Source organism: Vulpes vulpes, chromosome 12, assembly GCF_048418805.1.
Source record: "Vulpes vulpes isolate BD-2025 chromosome 12, VulVul3, whole genome shotgun sequence".
Taxonomy (NCBI): domain Eukaryota; kingdom Metazoa; phylum Chordata; class Mammalia; order Carnivora; family Canidae; genus Vulpes; species Vulpes vulpes.
This window is the reverse complement of record NC_132791.1, coordinates 105,258,339-105,280,417: the sequence shown is the minus strand read 5'-3', so window position 1 is coordinate 105,280,417 and position 22,079 is coordinate 105,258,339. Positions and strand designations below refer to the sequence as shown.

The following is a 22,079-nucleotide window of genomic DNA, read 5'->3' as shown; positions in this document are numbered from 1 at the left end:
AAGTATGCTACCTTCCTACAGAACCTATGCATAGAAAGAGATCAGGTGTAAGAAACCACAGGGCACCAGAAGCAAATTAAAATAAAGAGAAGTTTATGGAGGAAAAAAGAAAGCTGCAATCTGTGTTTCTTGAGTAACTCTGAATCTTAACTCTGAAAATCTTTTTCTGATTGGGAAGAGGATGTAGACTAGGGATACCTAAGGGAGACCATGAAATCTCTGATCCAGGAATGTTAAATAAAAACTATGCAGACAAAAATGAATCTATATACTATCGTGTGCATGTGTCCAAGTCCACTCAGGTGGAAAGCAAGAGAGATTAGCCGCAAACGAGGGAGGCCCAGGGACTCCCCAGTGAGGCCAGTTCTAGTGGCCATGGCTTGGTGAGAAACCCTGCAGAGTGAGGAGGTGGGGGAGGCAGTATGGAGTACCAGAGACTGCATGGACTTTGCGGCCAGGATGATGGAAGTGGAATCTTGGGGGTGGTACTTACTAGCTCGATGATTCTGGGAAGGTTAATCTGAATATCCTTTTCCTCACTTATAAAACGTGTAAATATATGTGTTTCACAGAACTGCCCGGCACGTTAGTACATGAAGCACACAGCTGCTTAGCTGGTATTGTTAGTGTTAGTATTAAATAAATGTCAGCCCCTTTCCTCTTGCACTTGCTTGTACCCTTTGGTGGCCTGGAGTTTCGCTGAAGATATGACCAATATGGAAAGACCCTTTAGCCACCTACTATCTAGACATGAGCACATGGACTCCACTTAAGGAACACCTAAGACTCCAGAGAGGCCGAAAAGAATTAGTGCAGGCAAACAGGACGTGGTCAGCCATTCAGACGGTCTCTCAGAAAGACGATATTCGTGCCTGGCAGCACAGCCCTCTGCGATGGTCCTCTCCTCGCTCTCCACACGCCTTCTCCAGACTTTTCCTGGGAGATGGTTTGTAGAGACTGCGTTTCTAAGAAAATGAGTCCATGGCCTGGCATAACGTCCAGAGCTGGCCATTTAATTTTCTCCTGGGTCCTCTGTTTGTGGGACTCCTTAAACCTGACACATTCTATCTTTTCTCCTTCATTTCTCTATAATTCCTGATTTCACATACTTTTCTACTCTCCTTTGCCCACAGATTCCAGAACCTTCTCCTTTTTTCCTTCCTCTTTTCACCACACTACTCCATTCTCACGTGCCCCCCAACACACACACATACGCACACAAACACACTCACTCACTCACTCTTTAAGAAATCCTGATGTCGATGCCAGGAATGTGTCTGCTGCCCTTTTGACACAGAGTCTGATGCCATCTTCGGGGCCATGGGGAGGGCAGAGCCACGGGACGTGGCATTCGTGTACTCTACTGCTAGCTTGCCTCATATTTTTATCGTGGCATTGCTCTGGGCATCCAGGCAGGGAACCAGTCCAGCTTCTTCTCATTCCTTTGATCTACATCAGGACTCCATAATAATCTCACCCCTTACCTTGGCTGGATCTTCCTGCCCCAAACCTTCTACCATCAATGAAGCACAGTACATCTCTCCTCTTTACCTCCAACCTAGTCATGTCTGAGTACTTGTCCAACTTCCTAACCCTGAATCTGATGCATGCAGGGATATTGTTAAGTTTCTTCTGTTTTCGGACATGAGCAGTCTGCACAAGCTGGATTCACTCCTTGGCTTAGACTGCTCCCCCTACTCCTCTGCCCCTCCCTTTGTCTCTAATTCCAAACAAGGAGTGCTCCTTCTTACATAATTGGATGTTCCCAGCACAGAAGCTGACATACAAAGTCAGGCGCGCATGCGTGCAAGACTTTCCTTTGACTTAACAATGCCTTTTTTGGGCATCTAACTTCTCTTCAGCTCCCTTCCCCCACTCTCTCCACACCATCAACAATCAAAGGAGATTTATGAAGGCTGGCTCAGATCAGCACTCTTCCAACTTTGGCTTAGAAGGAGGGGTCATGAGGTTGAATTTACTCTCTCTTTTTTTTTAGGCTAGAGAGAAAGCTCAAGAGTGAGGGAGTACACGCTCATGATTTGGCAGGAGTCCTTGGCTTCCAAGGCAGTTATGTATATAGATCTTTTAAGGGAGCAAGGAGAGTAAACAAAGCTGAAGACAGAAGAACTTATCTTCTTGGAGCTGATAATGGTGGAGGTTGGAAAATTATGACATTTTAAGGAGATAAACGTAAATATGGATGGCTGCACCGTCCCTGATGCCCAGGCTGCAGGGTGTTCAAGATGACCAGAGAAGTGGCAGTAGCTATCAGTGGCACCAATACCGACTCTCTTTCCCTTTAAAGTGCAGAACTTAAAGAAGGAGAGCCCAGTACTCTGCAAAAGGATACAGCTCTGATACTTGTGGCTTCAGAGACAGAACAAACATGATGCCCCCCTAAGCAGGCGTCATGGGGACAGTCTCCCAGAGGTCAACCCCGAAGCAGGCAGGGACCACACACCATACCTCTTGTCAGAGTAGCACTGGTAGGTGGAGGGGTGGGGGAGGTGCTGTAGCTTTGTGGGGGGGGAGGGGAAGGGATCAAATTCCAGCTTATTTGCTTACCAAAGCAAGTAAAGCCCAAGAATGTAGCACTGTATGAACTCCTTTTTAAAAATAAAAAGTAATGTAAGCTGTCCAGGGGAGAAGTAACACGGGCTGACCTTAGGAAGCTGCAGGGCCCTTTGTGTTACGTGTGAATGTGCGCACACTGAAATGTGGTTTGGATTTTACAAAGTGACTGATAATCTCCTCTTGAGGAATGTAGACTCTAAGGCAAAAATTTTTGCTGGTTTTTAATCTCTCTAAATCCCAGGGTAATCCCTAAAAGATAAAGTCATTATAGCTGAAAATCAGGCAAACATGCGTTCAATTTTGCTTGTGGTATACTTATTAGCTCTGTGATTTGGATTAAATAACCACAATTCTTTGTAAGCCTCAGCTTCCTCATCTTTGAAATGGGATCATGATCCCTCCTTCACAGAGTTTTTAAGTGGATTAAGTGATATAATATGCTGTGTGTTCAGCACAGTGTCTGTACAAAGTAAAATTGCAACAAAGGCTTGCTGGATACCAAATATTCTGAGGTGACAAGGTCATCAATGTCTACACTTTGAGTCTTGAAATAAGCCCTGTCTTGTCCATGTCTACCATACACAGGGGAACTTGCTAGTATGAGACCACAGATCCTGCAAGCCTATGGAAGGGGAACTGGAATTCTTTTTCTAGATATCCATGGTTTCCTCTTGACTCCTATCTTACAAAAGCTTCAAGAGTACTGTGAACCCAGCACAAGAGATTTCAGAAGAGGGCCATGTTTATACATCATTAAAAAGATGGAATGATTTCTAGGGAAAGATGGAAGGCCTTGACCACGGAAGGATGAGACTCCTAATTCTAGTCTGTGGAGACTCGGGGGTGAGAAGGGTGTCAGCCGGCTGTGTTCCCATTTCCACTGTAGCTAACACAAAACAAAATGGACTTAAGGATACACTCTGATTAGAAATAAGTAGGAACCTTTTGACAGGAAGGGATATGAGACAACTGAACAAGCACAAAACATCATTGCCTAAAAAAAAATCTATGATGAGCAAAGATAACAGATCACAGTTATAATGAGTTTTCAAAAAGTGATCAACCACAGTATTTTGTTCTTGCACAAAATTCATATTGGCTTCATTCAAATTCACTAGAAACATCCAGAATTTCCTTCCTGTAACAAATGGAGATGTCACCCCATTAAAAAAAAAAAAAAAAAAAAGGAAAAGGAAAAAGAAAGTCAAGAGAAATTTAGCTCTAAGCCCTCACACTCTCCCTGATTTCGTTATGGTGTGAACTCCCTGTGGGTTTTGCCACCAGGTGGCTACCTACCCAGCTAACTAGAAGCATGGTTCTAGTGGAAGTGTCACGGAAAGGAGATGAAAAGGTTAGAAACGTAGCCTGACTCAAAGTCCTCTTCATGAGGAAAGGCACTACTTGATTCCAGCAGCTCTTTCCAGCCATGTAACCAGGAGCACCAGTAATCCTGGAAAATACTACTGAACTCTGTACTTAACCTATGCCTGTCTGTGCCACAAAGAGACCCAGGTGGTCTCCTTCCCCATGTAAGACACAGAAATACTCTGCCAATGAGCCCACTGGCACAGGGTCACCCGGAAAGGCTTTATGAAGCCATAGTTGTTTAGGAGCTCTATTCTGCAAAACTCAGAGCCAGGTACACTGAGGACGCTAGCCGTTGCAGGAGAAGACTGGTATAGAGTCGGGCATCCTGAAGACATAAAAGTAGAGCAAATTTGGGGCCACTAGCAGGAGGAATTAGAAACAAAAAATATTTGTTTTTCTTTTCCTTTCTTTCTTTCACTGAAGTGCAAATATTAAGACCTAACATCTATTGGACACCTTTTATGAACCTAAAGAGACTGATATAATTACTATTTTCCAGATGAGGAAGCCAAAGCCCAGAGAGATTAATCAGAGCATAGTAGTAGTATATTGTGTAGATAAGAGCTTGGGCTTTGGAACGCCTGGGTTTGATTTCTGCCTCCACCACACCTTAGCCTGATGACCATGAATAAAGCCCTCAGTTCTAACCCCCACGAAACTGTACAAAATGTGAAAAGTAGGAGTGGAGTCTGTTTTGTTCTCTACTGACCAGCCCAGTGAATAAAGAAGTAAGACCAAAACAAATTCCCAGCTGGACAGAGATGTCGGAGTATTTCAAGGTAAAGTGGATGAATGCTACAAACAGCCTGGACAACTGGCTACCAGTATGGTTAGACCAGAGGGCATGACACATTTACTTCTGCACATCCCATCGGCTCCACTTTATCCTTTGTCTCTTCCCTATCCCTAGGGAATTTATAATCATTGCCCACTGAGAGTAATGCAACCTGGCTTAGAATTCTCAGTCTGAAATTCCCTTGTATTTAAGTCCTGTTTTAGATCTCCAAGAACCCTAACTACGTAAAATACCACTTTAATGATCTGCGTATGATTCTCAAATATATTTCTCTCTCTTTATCTGGTACTGGCTCTAGTCCTTTAATATTCCGAGTTATTCAAACTTTAGGTAAACTTCTTCCTACCTTTTTAATATATAAATCTTAATCTTTTAAAAATTTCCCGACTCATCTATACTTTTCTGTTCCTATTGAGTGACTTCTTGTGTTTTGAAACCAATTCATCATGTAAATGACTTCAAGGACAGGGGTAATCAATGATCACATACCAGCTAGTTTTAGAATCTTCCAATTTTTGGAAAGCACTTGGAAGATCAGCAAGGAGAAACTTAATAGAGGAAGAAAGAAACGAAGGCTCGGTCAGCAACGTTCACAAGTGACTGAATAAAAACACAGACTCTACTTCAAGTATGAGGGTAATGAGAAAAGAATTGTTTATTCTTTTATTTGAGATAGAAGATAATTAAATTATTGGACATCTAATGAGCATCTTCTATGTCCTGGGTTCTGTGTAAATTGCTGGGGATATACAGCCAGGTCTAGCCCTCGGAGAACTGGTAGTCTAGGGCAAAGTTTCTCAACCTCTGCACTACTGATATTTTGAGTGGATGATTCATTGTTATTTGGGGGGGGGGGGGGGTGAGGAGGGAGAATGCTGTCTGTGTAGTGTAGGGCATTCAGCAGCACCCCTGGCCTCTACCCACTGGATGAAATAGCTTCCTGCCTCCCTTCTCAGTTGTGACAACCAAAAATATCTCCAGATATTACCAAATACCCTTGGGAGAAAACTGCTCCCCACTCGAGGACCACTAGTTTAGGGAAAGATTGTTTCATTAATACACTGTGATAAGTCGTACAATCATCACAACCGTGAGTAGAAAAGAGGGATCCTTAGATTTTGGGGCAGGTAGAAGAATATGCCACAAGAAGTTTCACAGAATAAAGGACATTTAATGCTTAATTTTTGAAAATATTTAGCAGTAGAAGCAGACAAGAAGAGGGAAAACTCTGGACATAGGGAAAGAGATGGAATGAGAGAGAGGAGAGAGAATGAGCACAAGAATGAAGAGAGAAAGACCATTCTGGCAGAGATAAGAGGATGAACAAAGGCCCAGAGCAAGAGGGACCACAGAGTGTCTGGCCAGGAGGAAGGGTTTGCATGGGGCAGAATCAGAAATAAGGCTGGGACCAGACCATGTCACATAAGGAGGAAGCTGAAATTTTCATATAATAAATAAATACATACTTTAAACACAGTGGAGCCCTTTTTTAAACAAAAACTTACCCAAATCTCTAGCCTATTATACTGACCAAAATAAAATTGCTTAGACCATGGTGCACTCAGTTTTCCCCTTAGCTTCTAAAGCACCTCTGTGGAACCCTAGGACTCTGGGAAACATAGTAGAATAATCACTTTTGTAGGCAACAGGGTACCACTGAAGGATGTTAAGCGCAGACTATATGTTCATATTTGCTTTTCAGAAAAAGCACTCTAGTGGCAGAGTTGAGTATAGAGGAGGGACAAGGGGGAAAGTCAAAAGGCATGGAGACTGTCGGCCTTTTATATGTGGGTTTCACTTAAGAGACCAGTTGTCAGCTACAACACGTAGGAAAAAGCACATTGGCTTTGGACTTACACACATGTAGCTTCAAAGTCCAGGTGTCATTAACTATGACTTTGGGCATGCTAGCTTGGGCTTGCCAAGCTCTATTTTCCTCTACAAAATGGGGCTACCTACCTCACTTGGCTGCTACAAGAAAACATATGTACACAGAGGTCAGGTGCTGGCATATGAGGAGAACTCAGCAAATGTAAAAGCACATCATCGTCTTTCACTAGGTCTTTTTATTATTAAACCTCATTAGGCTTCCCTAATCTTAAGTAACTCTTGAGTGTGGGAGGGGAGATTTACTTGCTTGTTGTTAATGAATTTTCTACTTGTAGAACTGACACACAATTCTGTTTTTAACATTGGTTTTTCTTTTTTGGAGTGACTTATCATGAGCCACATGCCAACAGAGGAGGTCAGAATTTGGCTTCTTACTTTAGTATCTGCCAGGATATCTCAAAGGAGAGAAATAAAAAAAAAAAAGAATGGTCAAAAGGTCAAAACAGAAGCACTGTATATCTGTTTAGTTCTGAGACCATGTCTCTGGCCATCCTGAGTTTAGCAAAGCTTGTGTCAGTTTCATGGTTAGGAAGTCAGCAACTAAAAACTCCACCCACGTACGGATCTTTTAGGAGACGCAAGTGGCTTTGGGATCACAATCCACATCTTACATCCAAGTATACTTTGATTCCTTACCATCCAATGTAAGTAACTTTTTTAGTTAATATTTATATACCTTTTGGAGAAAACAAACTTAATTTTCAGAGCACTGATCTGTTTTCTCCTTGTCTCACCGTTTATCATCCCAGTGAAAAGGTCAGTGAAGAGAAATGTCCACTGTACACAGTGAAAGGTATAGGGCTTGGGGGTTTAACTGGGTGGAGAATTATCCCTGAGTAGGAAGAGTTAAGGTAAAGTGTCTTAAGATCACAGGCAGGGTCTATAAATCAGTGGATCATGCCAGAAGCCTCACAGAAGCAGACCCATTTATACCTTAGACACTGAGGTGATTAACACAAGACTTTCGGTACTCTTGAGGCAGTCTCATCCCTGTGCCCCTATGACAGAACCTGTCCTCCCTCAGGGCTGCAGGGTTCCTAGACTCTTATTTTCCTCTCTAGTGCAGAATTCAGCATCACATCCACCCTTGTCCAACTTGAGACTCTGATACAATGGCGAACTCCGCTGTCTTACCTCTGAATTAAGGTCCCAAAGACAAGATGAAGAACTTTCTGCATGTTTTCTGTACACAGCCATCTCCACTGTTCCATGAGCAGCAAGAGGAGCAGATCTAGGGCTGTGTCAGCTAGCTCTGTCTCTGCTCCTGGGGAATGAAAAGGCATCAAAGGTAACTCAGAAGAGACCCAAGCTGGAGGAACATATTTCCATACATTGGATCTTCATCTTTAGATCAATTATTGTGTATTTCTGTAATCCTTCTATACTCAACAGATGTTTACTTTATATCTAAAAAGTTTAGTTGATAGGCTCTATATTTCTTTACAATTCCTTTGCTTATGTTCCTTAGTCACTCAATAGTATTTACCTTTCTAAAAGATTTTGCATATAATTATTTTGCCCATCTAGCTGCTGTTTCTTTGGTATTTCCCCCCAAGGAGCTGAATAATTCTGTTCCAAGTAACTGCTCCCAACTAGTGACTAACTGGAACTGGCAAGGCCCAGTTTCTTCCATTCTTATATTCCATTGGCCTCCACAAAGCTTCACGGAAATGTTGTGGGCAACAGATTTAGGGAAAGATTTGGGATTCATTGTCCCATAAACAAGTTGCTTTGAAAGCATCTCCATTACACAGAACTGTTCGATTGGGATCTAGAAGGCTTCAGTTTGCTTTTGAGATCACATGTGGTTCTAGGAAGAGAACTCCACCTTTGGTAAAATATGCCATGACAATGACTGATGCCTTTCCTTTTTCAAAGACTGGAAAGACCACAAATAAGTTCACACCCATGTTAAGCCAAAGTCTCCTGAACAGATGTACTTTATGGATGGAAGCACCTGTTCTTTTTTTTTTTTTTTTTTAAAGATTATTTATTTATTCATGAGAGACAGAGAGAGAGGGGCACAGACATAGGCAGAGGGAGAAGCAGGCTCCATGCAGGGAGCCCTGATGTGGACTTGATCCCGGGTCTCCAGGATTATGCCCTGGGCTGAAGGCAGGCACCAAACCACTGAGCCACCCAGGGATCCCCACACCTGTTCTTTAACCCAGTTCAGGGGGTCCCATGTCATCTGTGATTTGCTTCCTAGGAGATATCCCCAGGAATACATAATATTCCAGAATGAATCTCAACAATCTGGTGCTACTGCTACAATTAGTATCATAATCAATCATCAACACTAATTTTGTTAGTCTGGGACCAGTGGGTATTGTCTGGGCCAGCTTGCTCAAGCTCTCCTCCCTAAAGGGTTCTTTAGGACATTAATAATTTTAGATTTGGTTGAATCTGCTAGAACCGAGTCCTACTTTTTCTTAATCCCATCTGATATATTTTTTTTTCTTACACTGCATTTCAAGGGGGCATGGGGACTGGTATATTTACTTTCCAGTCATTTGCTCAAAGACAGGATATTCAGTTCCTTGGGAAACAGCACCATCCTGAGCATCAGCCACCCTTCTGGATTCTAGGGTTTTGTTTTAGTGTTTACTTAGAGCTGCCACCACGTGGTGACAACTGGTCATAGCAGTAAAAAATAAGAGCAAAAAGAGGCACCAAATCCTCTGGAAGAACACTGGTAAATTTCTTATCAGGTGAGCATTTTGAGTTTCTCAGGGCTAGAAGAGAAGCTGAGGCATAAACTATATCCTTAGAGATATGACGTTTGAAACTTACAGGCCTGACTTTGGCTAGAAGTATACTGTGTTACCCATTTTGTCTTATTTGTAAGTTCTTAATAGTTCTCTGATGCTTTGCTATTATCACAGTTCATTTACTTAACCAGTGAGATATGTGTGAAGAGGTGGAGTTGTGAACTTCACGTTTCACACAGTTAAGTTGAGGTCCATACAGTAGAGGTCAGGTGACTATTCAAGGGCACCTGAGAAACAATGCTGAAGTCAGCCTTTCCCCCGCACCCCTTTTGAACCCAAGATTTTGTGATCTTTTCTTTTCAGTGAGAGACTCTGTCTTGGTGGACTTGAAAAACCTTTTGTAAGTTCTGGCTCAGCAAACAAACTAATGCCCAGGGCTCTCAATTTTTCCTCTGTGAAAAAAACATCTGTGCTTCTTCTGGGAAGCAAACCTGCCCTGTCCTCACCTCTTCTCCCTCTCTGCTCTATGTTAGGGAACTGGGAGGTGGCATCTGCCAGGGCAGTAAATGAACCAGAAGGAAAAGATCCAGGGAAAAGGAAGGATTCCATGTTGCTCTTCAGTTGCCCTGTGGTATATCAAAGCAGAGATTTCCAACAGGCAAGTGGAAAGACAACATCCAATAGTTAGGCACCATCAGCACACAGCAGATTTAAAATCAAGAGTACAAATGAGATCACTCAGGGGAAGTAAGCAGAGTAAGAACAGAGAGCCAAAAATAAAGTTCTGGAAGGCTACCAAGGGAATCCACAAAGGGGACTGAGGGAGGGAGGACCCCAGGAGACGGGTACCACAGACATGAAAGAAAGTAAGTTTGCAGATAAAGGGAGTCGTCTAAAGATGCCCAAGTGTGGCAAAAATAACATAAATAATGATATTGTAAGCATGGATCTTATTTTGCTGGACCAGAACCCCGTTTTTGTGCCGTTTCTCTGTTTGACTCAGCTCTAGGGACAGTGTCAAATTCCTTCGTATCCCAGGCCTCGGCACAGTACCTCAAACACTGGTGTTGAATGCATGGCTTGCCTCGCTGAACGCAAGAGGAATTAAATCCATGAATTCCAACTGTCACAGCCTGCCTCCCTTGTCTGTGGGAGCAGAGATCTTGTCACGTACCTGGATCACTATTGCTGAGGTCTTGGGCTGGCACAGCTGCATCTGACACATAACCATCCACATAGCCTTTGGGGCTTTGTTCAGGCTCTTTTTCTGGGACTTCTGTTGGCTGTATTTCTAATAACTTTGTCTGTTTTTCAATAAAGGATTCCATCCCAGACATGGACAGGATCTCTGACTCCTGAAGAAAGAGCCAGTGGCACATCACATAAAGAATGAAGAAAACAGGAGAGCATCTGTGGCACTTCCGATTTTCCCTGTTCCTTCCCTGCGTAAGTATCGTGAGAGTATAGAACCCAACTGACTCTGTGACCACATTCGGAAAGTTTTTATTTTCTACCTAAATTGCAAGTAAAGCAATACCTTTGTATTCTCACTGGCTGCAAATGCACTTGGGTCATCTGTTCTCTCCCTGGAACTGGCTTCCCTTCTCATTCTACCATCCTTTATTCCAAACTTATGACCCTTGAGAAGCCAACCTGCGTAAGTATCGTGAGAGTATAGAACCCAACTGACTCTGTGACCACATTCGGAAAGTTTTTATTTTCTACCTAAATTGCAAGTAAAGCAATGCCTTTGTATTCTCACTGGCTGCAAATGCACTTGGGTCATCTGTTCTCTCCCTGGAACTGGCTTCCCTTCTCATTCTACCATCCTTTATTCCAAACTTATGACCCCTGAGAAGCCAACCTGCCAACCTAGACCTGGTAGGAATTAGAAACTGAGAGAAAATACTTTTAGAACAAAAATTAGAGATCTAGATGCTGGTTAAGGTGCTTTAGCAAGGCACCCACATCCCTCCTGGTTTCGGAGAATGTCTCAATTGTCTCTAACTGCGGGATTAACATCCCAGCTATTAATTTCAGGAGTTATCCAAGAACCTCTTACCACATTGCCTTCCTGGAGACAATAGAGAATCTTCTCAGGTGCCTCAGTTATATTCAGTGCTGGAGCAATCTTACTGGAGAACCTCAGTCTAGACCTGGTGTTGACACAAGGCGCAGAAACAAGATGTAATTCACGGTTTTGATCCCCAATCAAGGGCTGACAAGAATTAATACCTTAAAACAAGAACACTCATAGTTATCCTTGGGAGCTTACTGTGGTCAGAGTTGCCAGGAGAGACCTGGCCCTGACATTCCTGAAATGATATATGCTCTAGCAACTCTTAATACTTAGTACAGCCATTGCCTAAGCTATGTTCACAAGGCATTTGTGAAAGGGCTTTTGCTAATGTAAAACAGGGGCCAGTCTATCATGGCTGTATTCCCATAAGCTAGAAGAATGGCTAGCATACTCATTAAAAATTTGTTGGAGATTAGACAAGTGGCATAAACCAAGGTTTTTGTTGTTATTACCCTTTTTGCACATCCACTTATTCCCCTAGTGTTCCAAATAAAACCAGGGGAGGGACTGCAAGTGCTAACCTCATGTTTCAAGGATCTTCTAAGCACAGATATCATGGTCACCCTTCAAAATATGGGCTCAGTAGAAAAAGGCTAAAAATTGTGTAACTGCTGGTCCCTGAGACAGGAACACAAAAATAGTGAGACACACACACACGAACTTACAAACTTGCCACCCTTCCTTCTCCCCTCTCCAAAACACACACACACACTCTCACTTTCACTCACTCACTCTTTTTCTTCATAATGGTCCAGGTTCAGATATGAAGTTTGCAGTAAGGGTTAAGTGTGGAACCCTTTCCCTTCTACATATTGACCCTGAACGGTTTCCTCTGGGACCCTAGTGCAAGAGAAGAGCCTAAAACAGGCTCTACAGGTGTCCAGTCTAGCCTTTCCTGCTTATTATTAGCATGTGCATCTTCTGAGCTAAGATTTCCAGGAGTGACAAACAGTTAAAAGCCGTCATTCTTAATAGGAAAGAAATATTTCAATCTTCCAGGAAAAATCCTTCCTTGCAGGAAAAGGAGATTATCTAGAGTTTGCCCTCTAGTCAAAACTCCCTGGTCAGTTAAGTCCTGGGTCCCCATGGCAAGGCAAACTTCAGCAGGGTGCCTATGCTGATCTCAGGCTCCTCTAAGTTGAGCACTGAGGAGTGTGGGGTCTGGCTTTGTATAAAAACCGGTGTGTGTGACCCATCTCTTCTTCTCTCCTTGGGCTTAGAGAGTGGGGATGGGCTTGGGCTAAAGACTGACAATCAATCAGAGAACTGGCAAGGGTCCCTGGGTAACCAAAGGGTTTCTCACTTGCTAGGCTTCTTGCCTTCTGTCTGGGGCTTGCTTTCTGTCTCAGCCTCACTCAGCTCTTCTGTGGGGCTCTGGGGTTCGGAGCGCGGAAATGCTGTCTTCAATGTGTCCACAATAGCACTCACCACCATCTGCAAGGGTCAGAGGTACAGAGTCAAACAGAAACCACCAAATGAGCAACTGTCTCAGGTGCTTTATGCAATGAAGATGAGCAGAGAGCCAGGCTAGCTAGTGGAGCCTTTTCACCCCCACCATAGTCTGAAAGCAGATAGAGTTACTGGCAACTATCCTCCCTTTTCCCTAGGTCATAAAAATCTGCTTCTTCACAGAGTTAAGGCAAACAATGCCATAGGAAAAGAAGCCAAAACAAACAATGAAATAAATAAAAACCTGGGAGCTCTTCAGGCTGGTGAAATATTTTGCATTTTTCAATTTCTCTCCTAGTACATAAAGGAATGATTTTTAGTTCTCAAATCAATAATACTTTCGCCAAGATGTGAATAAGTAGAAGTGATATAGGTAGGAATATATGGAAAAAGGAAAGAGTAAAGATTATCAGAGAAGAAATACATTCTAGAAGCATATGTAATACTAGCATGCTCAGAGTAATTCACAAAGAATTGGTTTTTCCAGTTAATCCAAACAATTTCTCTCCTTTATAGAAAGAGTAAATCAAGGCATCTGGAGTTGATATAAACTATTCATAAAGACCAAATAAAATAATCCTCACTGAAGAGTTGTATTTCTCAGAATGGGAAAATCACATATAGATATTTGCTAAAAAAGAAAATGTACAAACGAAATCCTAAAATACCAAGGAAATGAAAAGAAATCTTTACTTTTCCTTTGGTGCTCCTTGCTAATTAACACTGCTAGCTCAGAGCAGCACCATGCCTTCCTTAACTCATGCTTGTGTTCATCCTCTACGAGGAGCACAGCTAGCACAGCTGAGCCAAGGCTGAAGGGGGAGTAAGGCCATAGTGAAGCGCAGGGGATAACAAACCAGGGAAACCACACGGAGTGAGGGAAGCACGAAGAGACAGTGCAGCTTAAAAAATAGCACTTGCTTTCAAGGCTCACAAATTGTAGTCTGTGGGGAGGGTCCTTAACTGCTCCGTCCAGTGCTGTATCGCCAGCAGCTGGTACTTGACCAGGCAAGCAATGAGTGGATGGTGACTCAGTGAGTAAACACGTCTGCGTGGACGGACATGTCTGCACGGAATGCTGGGGACTCTACCTCACTCATCCCTTTCCAGTTTGCAGCTTTTTCCTCATAGCAGTGAATGTTTCCTAATTCTTACCACATGAAATTCCACTTTTTCATTTTATCCCCTGACGTCTAGAGAGAGGCCCCCCCTTCTGCCAATGAGTCAGTGTTTTCTAACCTTTTAAAACATATGCCTTCTTTGGAATCCAAACATAAACCTTAGACTTGTGACTTGGAGACTTTAAAATCAGCTGGTAATCACTGCCTACAGGACACAATGTGCTACACAAACGTCCTTTTCCCACCATCTCCAAAGGTTCTGAGACACCCTCTTGAAAAAAGTATGATTCTTTCCACACACTGTTCTCCAGAGAATCACCAACACCAATCTAAATCCAGCTTAGTGTCCAGTCTCAGGCTCTTTCCTGGATGTCCAACACCAGGAATGACCTTTATCTCCAGGAGAGACTTTCCTGCCCTCACCTATCTATGGAGTTACACATTTTTTTTTTAAAGATTTATTTATTTATTTATTTATGATAGACATAGAGAGAGGCAGAGACACAGGCAGAGGGAGAAGCAGGCTCCATGCCGGGAGCCTGATGCGGGACTCGATCCCGGTCCCCAGGATCACACCCTGGGCCAAAGGCAGGCGCTAAACCGCTGAGCCACCCAGGGATCTCCCTGGAGTTATAAATTGATCCTTAACACCCTCCTTTAGAATTACTGTGTCATACTATCCCCCAGGAGACATGTGTACACATGTAGTATCATAGTTGCTCACTGTCATTCAGCAAGGTGATGATCCAACCAATATTTACAACTGGTCTTGAAAATTCTAGTCCATGTTCTACGGACTCCTCTCTGCTGTCTCTCCCTGCCCCCAACCTCCTTTATTTTTCAGTCACTGCCTATACTCTGGTGAGAGACTAAAGCTGAGCGCAGTGGCCCTGCTGGTACCTTGTCTATTCTGGACACCATGAATGGTTTCTTGACAAAGGCAATACGAGCATCTGTATTCAGAGCAAGGAACTCCTGCATCTCCTCACTGTTAGTGATCTCCGGAATGGCACAGAGTTGCTGCAAAACACAAAAAGGATTTCAAAGAGAAATTCCAAGTCTCCAGGTCTCTCCAGCTTGGCTGAGGTATCTGGTAATTAGAATGAGAGCACAGCAGAAGCAGAAGGATGCTGACCTTTAGAAAGGATTCCAGGAGGCTCTTACGGGCTTCTACTCTGTCACTATCCATGTTTCCAAATGGAAGATCTGGAAAGAGCTTTTTAGGACCTTTCACATCTTAAAAAAAAAAACAAAACAAAAACACAAACTCATTCACTTAGCATTCACAGAGAGATATTCCATATAAAACACATCATATATGTAAAGAAAATAAAACTGTTGGATATATTCCTGCAATTTTCCTATTTCAGGGGTTCCAAATATATCCCAAGGATATAGTACATGCCATCTACTCTCGTTATCAGTGTTCATACTAAGGTACAGGAGACCATACATACAGTGGTTCGACATGAGGGCTCTGAAGTCCAGTTGCCCAAGTTTGAATTTTTGCTCTAATCCCTACTGTAAGAATGACCATAGGCAAGTTGCTTAATCTTCCTTTGACTTTTTTTTCTGCAAAGTGAGGATAATGATAGTACCTATCTCATAAGTTGTTAATTAAATGAGCTAATATGTGTAAAGTATTTAGTAGAGAACCTGGCATATGTTTTCAAGCTTGGTTTAGTAGTAACTATTATTATAAAGAAAGAAAATGTATAACTGAAACCTTTAACTTATGCCTAAGCTTATTAAAAGATTTGGGTGATCATCAGTAATTTTTTTTTAAACCATGTAGCTGCTTACTAGCTTATTTTTAGAGTTAAATTTTAGAGTTATTTTAGAGTTACATTTTCTTACTCTTACTGTGTCTTATGGGTGTCAATTAGCAAACACACAAAAAGACTGGTTGTTAAAGGACGGATGGCAAGCATTTCTGGATACTATTTTAATACTTAAGAGCAATCCATCTATATATCTGGAAAAGTTAATTTAACTCTTCACACTACCTCACAGACACAGGAGGAAATGTGAAAGTTTCTTAAGCTTACTCTAGATGGGCCCCAGAACAAAGCATTAAATAGCAAAGAAGTGCCTCTGAAAGAATGTGATCACTGCTATCCAGCACAAAAACCCAAAATATCTGAAAGCAAACTGGGGGAACATGGACCCGCGTTCTCCTCCTCCATTTCCCCCCACAAACTAGTAGGCCTCCAGCCTTTTGGATCAAGTGGCTGGATGTGTAAAGCAAGCAGGCAGTCTGGGCTAGGAAAATTCCTGACTTTTGATGAATTTTCGCAGATCTGATTTCTCTTCCAGACGAGTCTGTAGATTCAGGAACTCGCGGTAGCGGCGGTTCACGGTGTGGTAGGCCACCTGCTGCAGGCCACTGCTGTTCTCACCGTCCAGGGCTGTTTCATACTGTTGAAGGAACAAATCTGTTTAGTGCATCACCTCAGTGGCCACACGGTAAGAGCAGAGTAGGGGTAGTGGGAGGGAGATGTTCCTATGCTGTTTCTGAACCTACTGGATCTGATTGTTGCTCTGACTTGTAATGAATAACTCCTATTCCCATAGCGGCTGAATTAAGGAATGAGAAGCTGTTCCCAACATATGTGGCCCAGAAAGAGAGTTTTGCTATTCTCCATTCCCTTCTTCCATCTCAAAACTCCCTCCTGCAAACACTTTCTTTACTTATAAAAATGGCTACAGGGCTCCTCAGTGGCACAGTTGGTTAAGTGTCCAACTCCTGGTTACAGCTCAGGTTGTGAACTCATGGTCGTGGGCTTGAGCCCTGTGTCGGGCTCCATGCTTGGAACCTTGGGATTCTCTCTCCCTCTCCTTCTTTTGCTTGTATTCCCTCTCTCTTGCTCTTTCAGAAATAAATAAATCTTTTAAAGAAAGGCTATATTACTATTTTTCAAATCTCAAAGAATATAAAACAGAAGGTACAACGGCAATAAAAATGATACTGCCTCTTTTGCTCCTAAACTATGGGTTGGACGTTCTAAGAGGATAACCATTTGCCATTGTACTTCATCAGTGATGATTTAGTTAGTTGGAAGTGAAGAGCAAATAGTCCAAAAGAGCTAATGAATAAAATCATTTGTTTGCCTGGAATGCATTAAAGGAACATGTGTTTTTATTTTGCTTTGGGCAGATTAATTATTATTCTTGGAGCTAAGCTGATTTTTTTTTTTTCCCTGAGTACATATCATCTGTATGATTGGAAGTCACATGAAGACCGAAGATGTTGTTGTAAGGGGTCAAAGTTTGTGGTCTTCAAATGCGTGGAGGGCCAGTAGGTAGGAAAATACAACTTGTGCTGAATGTTCCCTCAGAGCAAACACCCTGAACAGCATGGAAGCAGCAACTCAACTCAGTACAGGGTAGACTTTTTCAGAGAGTAGTTAAGATATAATGAGTGACGTGGAATAACTGTGTCTGTACTTCTTCTCATTAAGGGTAGGTTACCATTATTGTTTGGGGGAGCTATTATATCGTGGGGCAAGTGATGGAAGAAATGGTGTCTTTGTTGGTGGGACTTAAGGCTGTTTTAAAATTTTCTAGAGTGGGAGAGAAGTGTTCATTATGAACTGACATAAGCAAAGTAGTAATCCCTCAGACCAGCACTGAGAAGGAAAGGCCTAGGTATGAGACACAGAGAAAATACAGGGTGGGGCTCTCACACTTGGAGCACCTGGGAGTTTCTATGGAATATTCTGCTCCTTGGGGAACACTAGCCAATACTCATACATTCCCAAACCTGGCTGCACCTCAAAAATCACTTGGGTTGCTCTTTAAATAGATTTTGGATGAAAATTCACAAAAATGCCCTCTTCTGGTTTGGAGGCAGTCTGTCCTAAAGCTAGTTTTAGGGAGCTGCTGCTGTAATTGAACTCACCATCTGCTACATGAACCCCTTCGTATCATCTCTGCCAAGTAATTCCTACTTCTGTGCTTAAACACCTCTAAGAGTGAGGAACTTGCTACCTTCTGAGGTATATATAGGTAAATAAATCTCCTTCCTAAACAAGGTACAAAAGATACTAGTAATTAAAAAAGGAAAGAAAGAAATTCACAGGGATGTTTGGAAAGAGAGTTAGTTTCTGGACAAGACTGTACGCTGGGAACCACTGAAACACATGACCCTCAGTATCCTAAGAACCCTGAGATTCTAGGATTGTTCTTGTAGGTTCTAAAGAGAACCCAACTCTGCTTTCTTTACAAATAATCTTCAGACCATTCACATATAGATTCCTGTCCAATTGAACCCAGCAAATCGAGTAAGAGGAGCCTCTCTCTCTTAGAATACTAGCTTTATTGACTGTACTTTCCAAACCCATTCCCAGCCCGGAGAGGGTGGCCATAATTCTAATCCTGTTACCTTCACCGTGTAGAGGGTGTATGGGTGGAATCCAGTGCCACTGTGCTCTCGAGCAGTAATGGTACCAGTGATACGAAGGTTCTGGATGACAACTGGGCCATCTGGACTGGTCAGGGGCTCAAAGCTGAAGGTGGCTGAGCTGAGAGGACCGGTTGGAGAGGAAGAAAGCAGAACCTGTGGCAGACTAGGGTCTGTGGAGCTCACACCATTGGTGAGATCCTTCTCTAAGCACGAGGGGCGTGGAGGGCAGGTCCTTTCTGGATCTGTCAGCAAAGCTGTAAGAGAGGTGACATCCCCTTGTTCTCCTTCTTTGTCTGCTGCGTCAATGTGGATCTCTGGGCAGGAAGTCAGCATGGAGACCAGCAACCCTGTCTCTGTTCCTGGACCCTCCTCAGCCTCTGCTCCTTCGATTCCTTCGGATCCCTCGACATCCTTAGACTCCAGAGACTGGGGACCCTCCAGGGCACACAGGGCATCCTGGATCCTGTCAGAGAGGAAGTTGCCTGGGGTCATGAGCATGATGGTTTCTTTGCTCAGTTCACACAGCGGAGACTCCAGCTCTGTGTCTTCACACAGGAACAAAGGGCCTCGAAGGTCTGGCTGTAAGAAACGGGAGGAGTTGTTTCCTACTTTTTGTTCTTCTGTCACTGCACCCAGTTCTCCCTCTATGGCTTCGTGGCCCTCTTCAACGTCTGGGGAGGGGTGGGAAGGCCCGTCTGGCTCACTACAGCTCAGCAGCACCGGCGGTGCGCCTGGAGAAGGGGCTCTCACTTCTGGCAGACTCTGTACCTCAACAATCAGCGGCAGAGATGTGGGCACTGAGGGCTTTTCCAGGGCACTAGCTGCGGACGTGGGTTTAACCACCGCTGCTGGATTATTTCTGGCCTTGGAAAAGACGCCCACAAGGACGAGGTGGATCCAGTCGGGATCCGACAGCTTGCTGATTAGTGGCAAGACTACATTGCAGGTAATGAGCTCCACCACCACGTGGCGGCCGGTGCGCGTCTCCAAGTGAGGCTTGGGCACCAGTCCCTGAAGCAGCACGCTCACCAAGCCGCGCGTATAGGCCACCTCGGTGCTGGGGCTCTGCACCGCGGGGTGGGGGGCAGTGGCTCGGCAGTAGGCCTCCCAGAGCCGCGAGGGCTCGGCTGTACCACTGCGCTCCGCGGCCACCGCTTCCTTGGCCTGAATATAGCTCTGCAGGTGACAGCCGCACAGGGTCAGCACCCTGCGGGCAAGGGCCTGGCTGTCCACCACGCCCATCCTCCTCCGGAGCTCCCGGACCAGCCCTCTCATGGCGGCCTCCATTTCCTCCTCAAAGGCCGGCTCCTGGCTCACCGAGCGGTACCAGGACGACACAAAGTCCCGAATAATCATCTGGATGGTGCGGTCGATCTCCTGCTCCAGCTGCCTCTCGGCCTCGGGGCTCGCGGGGTAGGAGGCCACCGGGATGAAGCGCTCCAGGTGCAGTCGGCCCGAGGCCCCCACCACGGCGTCCGAGCCCAGCCACCCGCCCAGCAGCGCCAGCAGCGCAGACAGGACGCACAGCAGCCACACGTTCACCAGCAAGTGGATGACCAGGAGCCAGCCCAGCACGATCCCCGCGGCCACCAGCTTCCGGCTGCTCAGCAGGCTGGGGAGGCTCCAGCTGGACTGGGCCGGAGCCTCCTGCAGCGGGGACACGGTCTCTGCCTGCATGGCCGGACGGACGGATGGACGGACGGCACCGACGATCGATCGGCCTCTTTCTACTCCGGGTGAGTCAGAGGTCGGGACCTGAGCTGTGCACGGAGACCAGGATATGGGGGGGGGGGGGGGGGGGGGGCGGCGGCCGCTACGGCGGCTCGGCTCTGGGCCCTCAGCGTCCTACAGGCGCTGCAAACAGACAGAGGCGGCCCTGCCTGTGCCCCTCGCTCCCGCCGGGCGCCCAGACGGTGGTGCTGCCTTCATAACGCGGGGTCCGGGAGCCTCCGCACCACTGGGGGCAGGGGTCACGGACGCTGGAGCCTCCGCACAGCCCAGGGAGGGGGGGTCAGGGATGCTGGAGCCTCCGCACCGCCGGGGGGGGGGGGGAGGGAAGGGGGGGTTAGGGATGCTGGAGCCTCCGCACCGCCGGGGGGGGGGAGGGAAGGGGGGGTTAGGGATGCTGGAGCCTCTGCACGGCCCGGGCGGGGGGGTCACGGATGCTGGAGCCTCCGCACGGCCGGTGGGGGGGCAGGGATGCTGGAGCCTCCGCACCGCCCGAGGGGGGGTGGGGGAGGGATCCGGGGTCCGGGAGCCCCCGCGCCCAGCACTCACCGTCGCCGAGGGCCGGGTCACACAGCGCCGGGGCGCGCCGGGAGCGAGCCGGGAAGGGCGGGGCCCAACGGTGTCCCCCGCGCCCTCGGGGGAGCCTCCGCCAGGCCGACCAGGCGACCGCGCGGGTCTCCCGGCTCCCGACCCCGCGGCCGGCGGCCCCGCGACTGCTTCCGGGTGGCGAGGGCGGAGCGGGGCATGCCGGGAGCGCGGGCGGGCTCCCCCTGCCGGTGCGGGGCGGCGGCGACGGCGCGGAGCCTGGGCGGGCGGGGCCGGGCGGGGCCGGGCGGGGCCCAGCGGGGCGGCGGGACCGAGCCTTAAGTACTAGACGATCCAGTTGCATCCTCGGGCGGGTGCTGGGTGCTCGCGCTTCCGAGTGTGCACGACGGCCGCGTCTCCGTGCACCACCTGTCGGACACCGAGGCTCCTGCAAGTTGTGCACGCTCTTATGCACGTTGCTGCTGAGAACACCGGGGCGCAGGGGTCCGGGCGCTTCACTGCATCTGTATCTTTGGGGTGAATCCCCAGCGGTGCAATTGCTGGGTCGTAGGGCAGGTCTATTTTTAACTCTTTGAGGAACCTCCACACAGTTTTCCAGAGTGGCTGCACCAGTTCACATTCCCACCCACAGTGCAGGAGGGTTCCCTTTTCTCCGCATCCTCTCCAACATTTGTGGTTTCCTGCCTTGTTAATTTTCCCCATTCTCACTGGTGTGAGGTGGTATCTCATTGTGGTTCTGATTTGTATTTCCCTGACGGCCAGTGATGCGGAGCATCTTCTCATGTGCGTGTTGGCCACGTGTGATTTGGCCCTGTGAGATGTCTGTTCATGTCTTTTGCCCATTTCAGGATTGGATTGCTTGTTTCTTGGGTGTTGAGTTCAATAAGATCTTCATAGATCTCGGATACCAGCCCTTTATCTGATACGTCATTTGCAACTATCTCCCCCCATTCTGTAGGTTGTCTTTTAGTTTTGTGGACTGTTTCTTTGGCTGCACAGAAGCTAATCTTTTTTTTTTTTTTAAGATTTATTTATTTATTTATTTATTTATTTATTCATGATAGAGAGAGAGAGAGAGAGAGGCAGAGACATAGGCAGAGGGAGAAGCAGGCTCCATGCAGGGAGGCCAACGTGGGACTTGATCCCAGGTCCCCAGGATCAGGCCCTGGGCCAAAGGCAGGTGCTAAACCACTGAGCCACGCAGGGATCCCCAGAAGCTTCCTATCTTGATGAAGTCCCAAGAGTTCATTATGCTGAGTGAAGTAAGTCAACCGGAGATGGACAAACATTATATGGTCTCATTCATTTGAGGAATATAGAAAATAGGGAAAGGGATTATAGGGTAAAGGGGAGAAAATGAGTGGGAAATATCAGAGAGGGTGAGAGAACATGAGAGACTCCTAACTCTGGG

At 45.8% G+C, this 22,079-nt stretch overlaps 1 protein-coding gene across 4 annotated transcripts in view; it reads right to left on the bottom strand.

Annotated features, from left to right (window-relative positions):
* The window catches only part of SNX19 (sorting nexin 19), a 41,262-nt gene extending 20,421 nt beyond the window's left edge, over positions 1 to 20,841 (bottom strand). Inside the window, exons 1-9 of one of the 4 annotated variants that reach the window (XM_072729313.1) lie at positions 20,672 to 20,833; positions 18,374 to 20,248; positions 16,269 to 16,407; positions 15,125 to 15,225; positions 14,890 to 15,009; positions 12,723 to 12,853; positions 11,402 to 11,495; positions 10,514 to 10,694; positions 7,763 to 7,892 (exon numbers count right to left, since the gene is read on the bottom strand). In XM_072729313.1, coding sequence (XP_072585414.1) covers positions 7,763 to 7,892; positions 10,514 to 10,694; positions 11,402 to 11,495; positions 12,723 to 12,853; positions 14,890 to 15,009; positions 15,125 to 15,225; positions 16,269 to 16,407; positions 18,374 to 20,071 — 2,594 coding nt within the window. In that variant the 5' untranslated portion in view covers positions 20,072 to 20,248; positions 20,672 to 20,833. Of the gene's footprint in view, positions 1 to 7,762; positions 7,893 to 10,513; positions 10,695 to 11,401; positions 11,496 to 12,722; positions 12,854 to 14,889; positions 15,010 to 15,124; positions 15,226 to 16,268; positions 16,408 to 18,373; positions 20,352 to 20,671 lie in introns of all 4 variants that reach the window. The other 3 variants (XM_072729314.1, XM_072729311.1, XM_072729315.1) reach the window with 3 other exon arrangements.
* Positions 20,842 to 22,079: the final 1,238 nt, after the last annotated feature.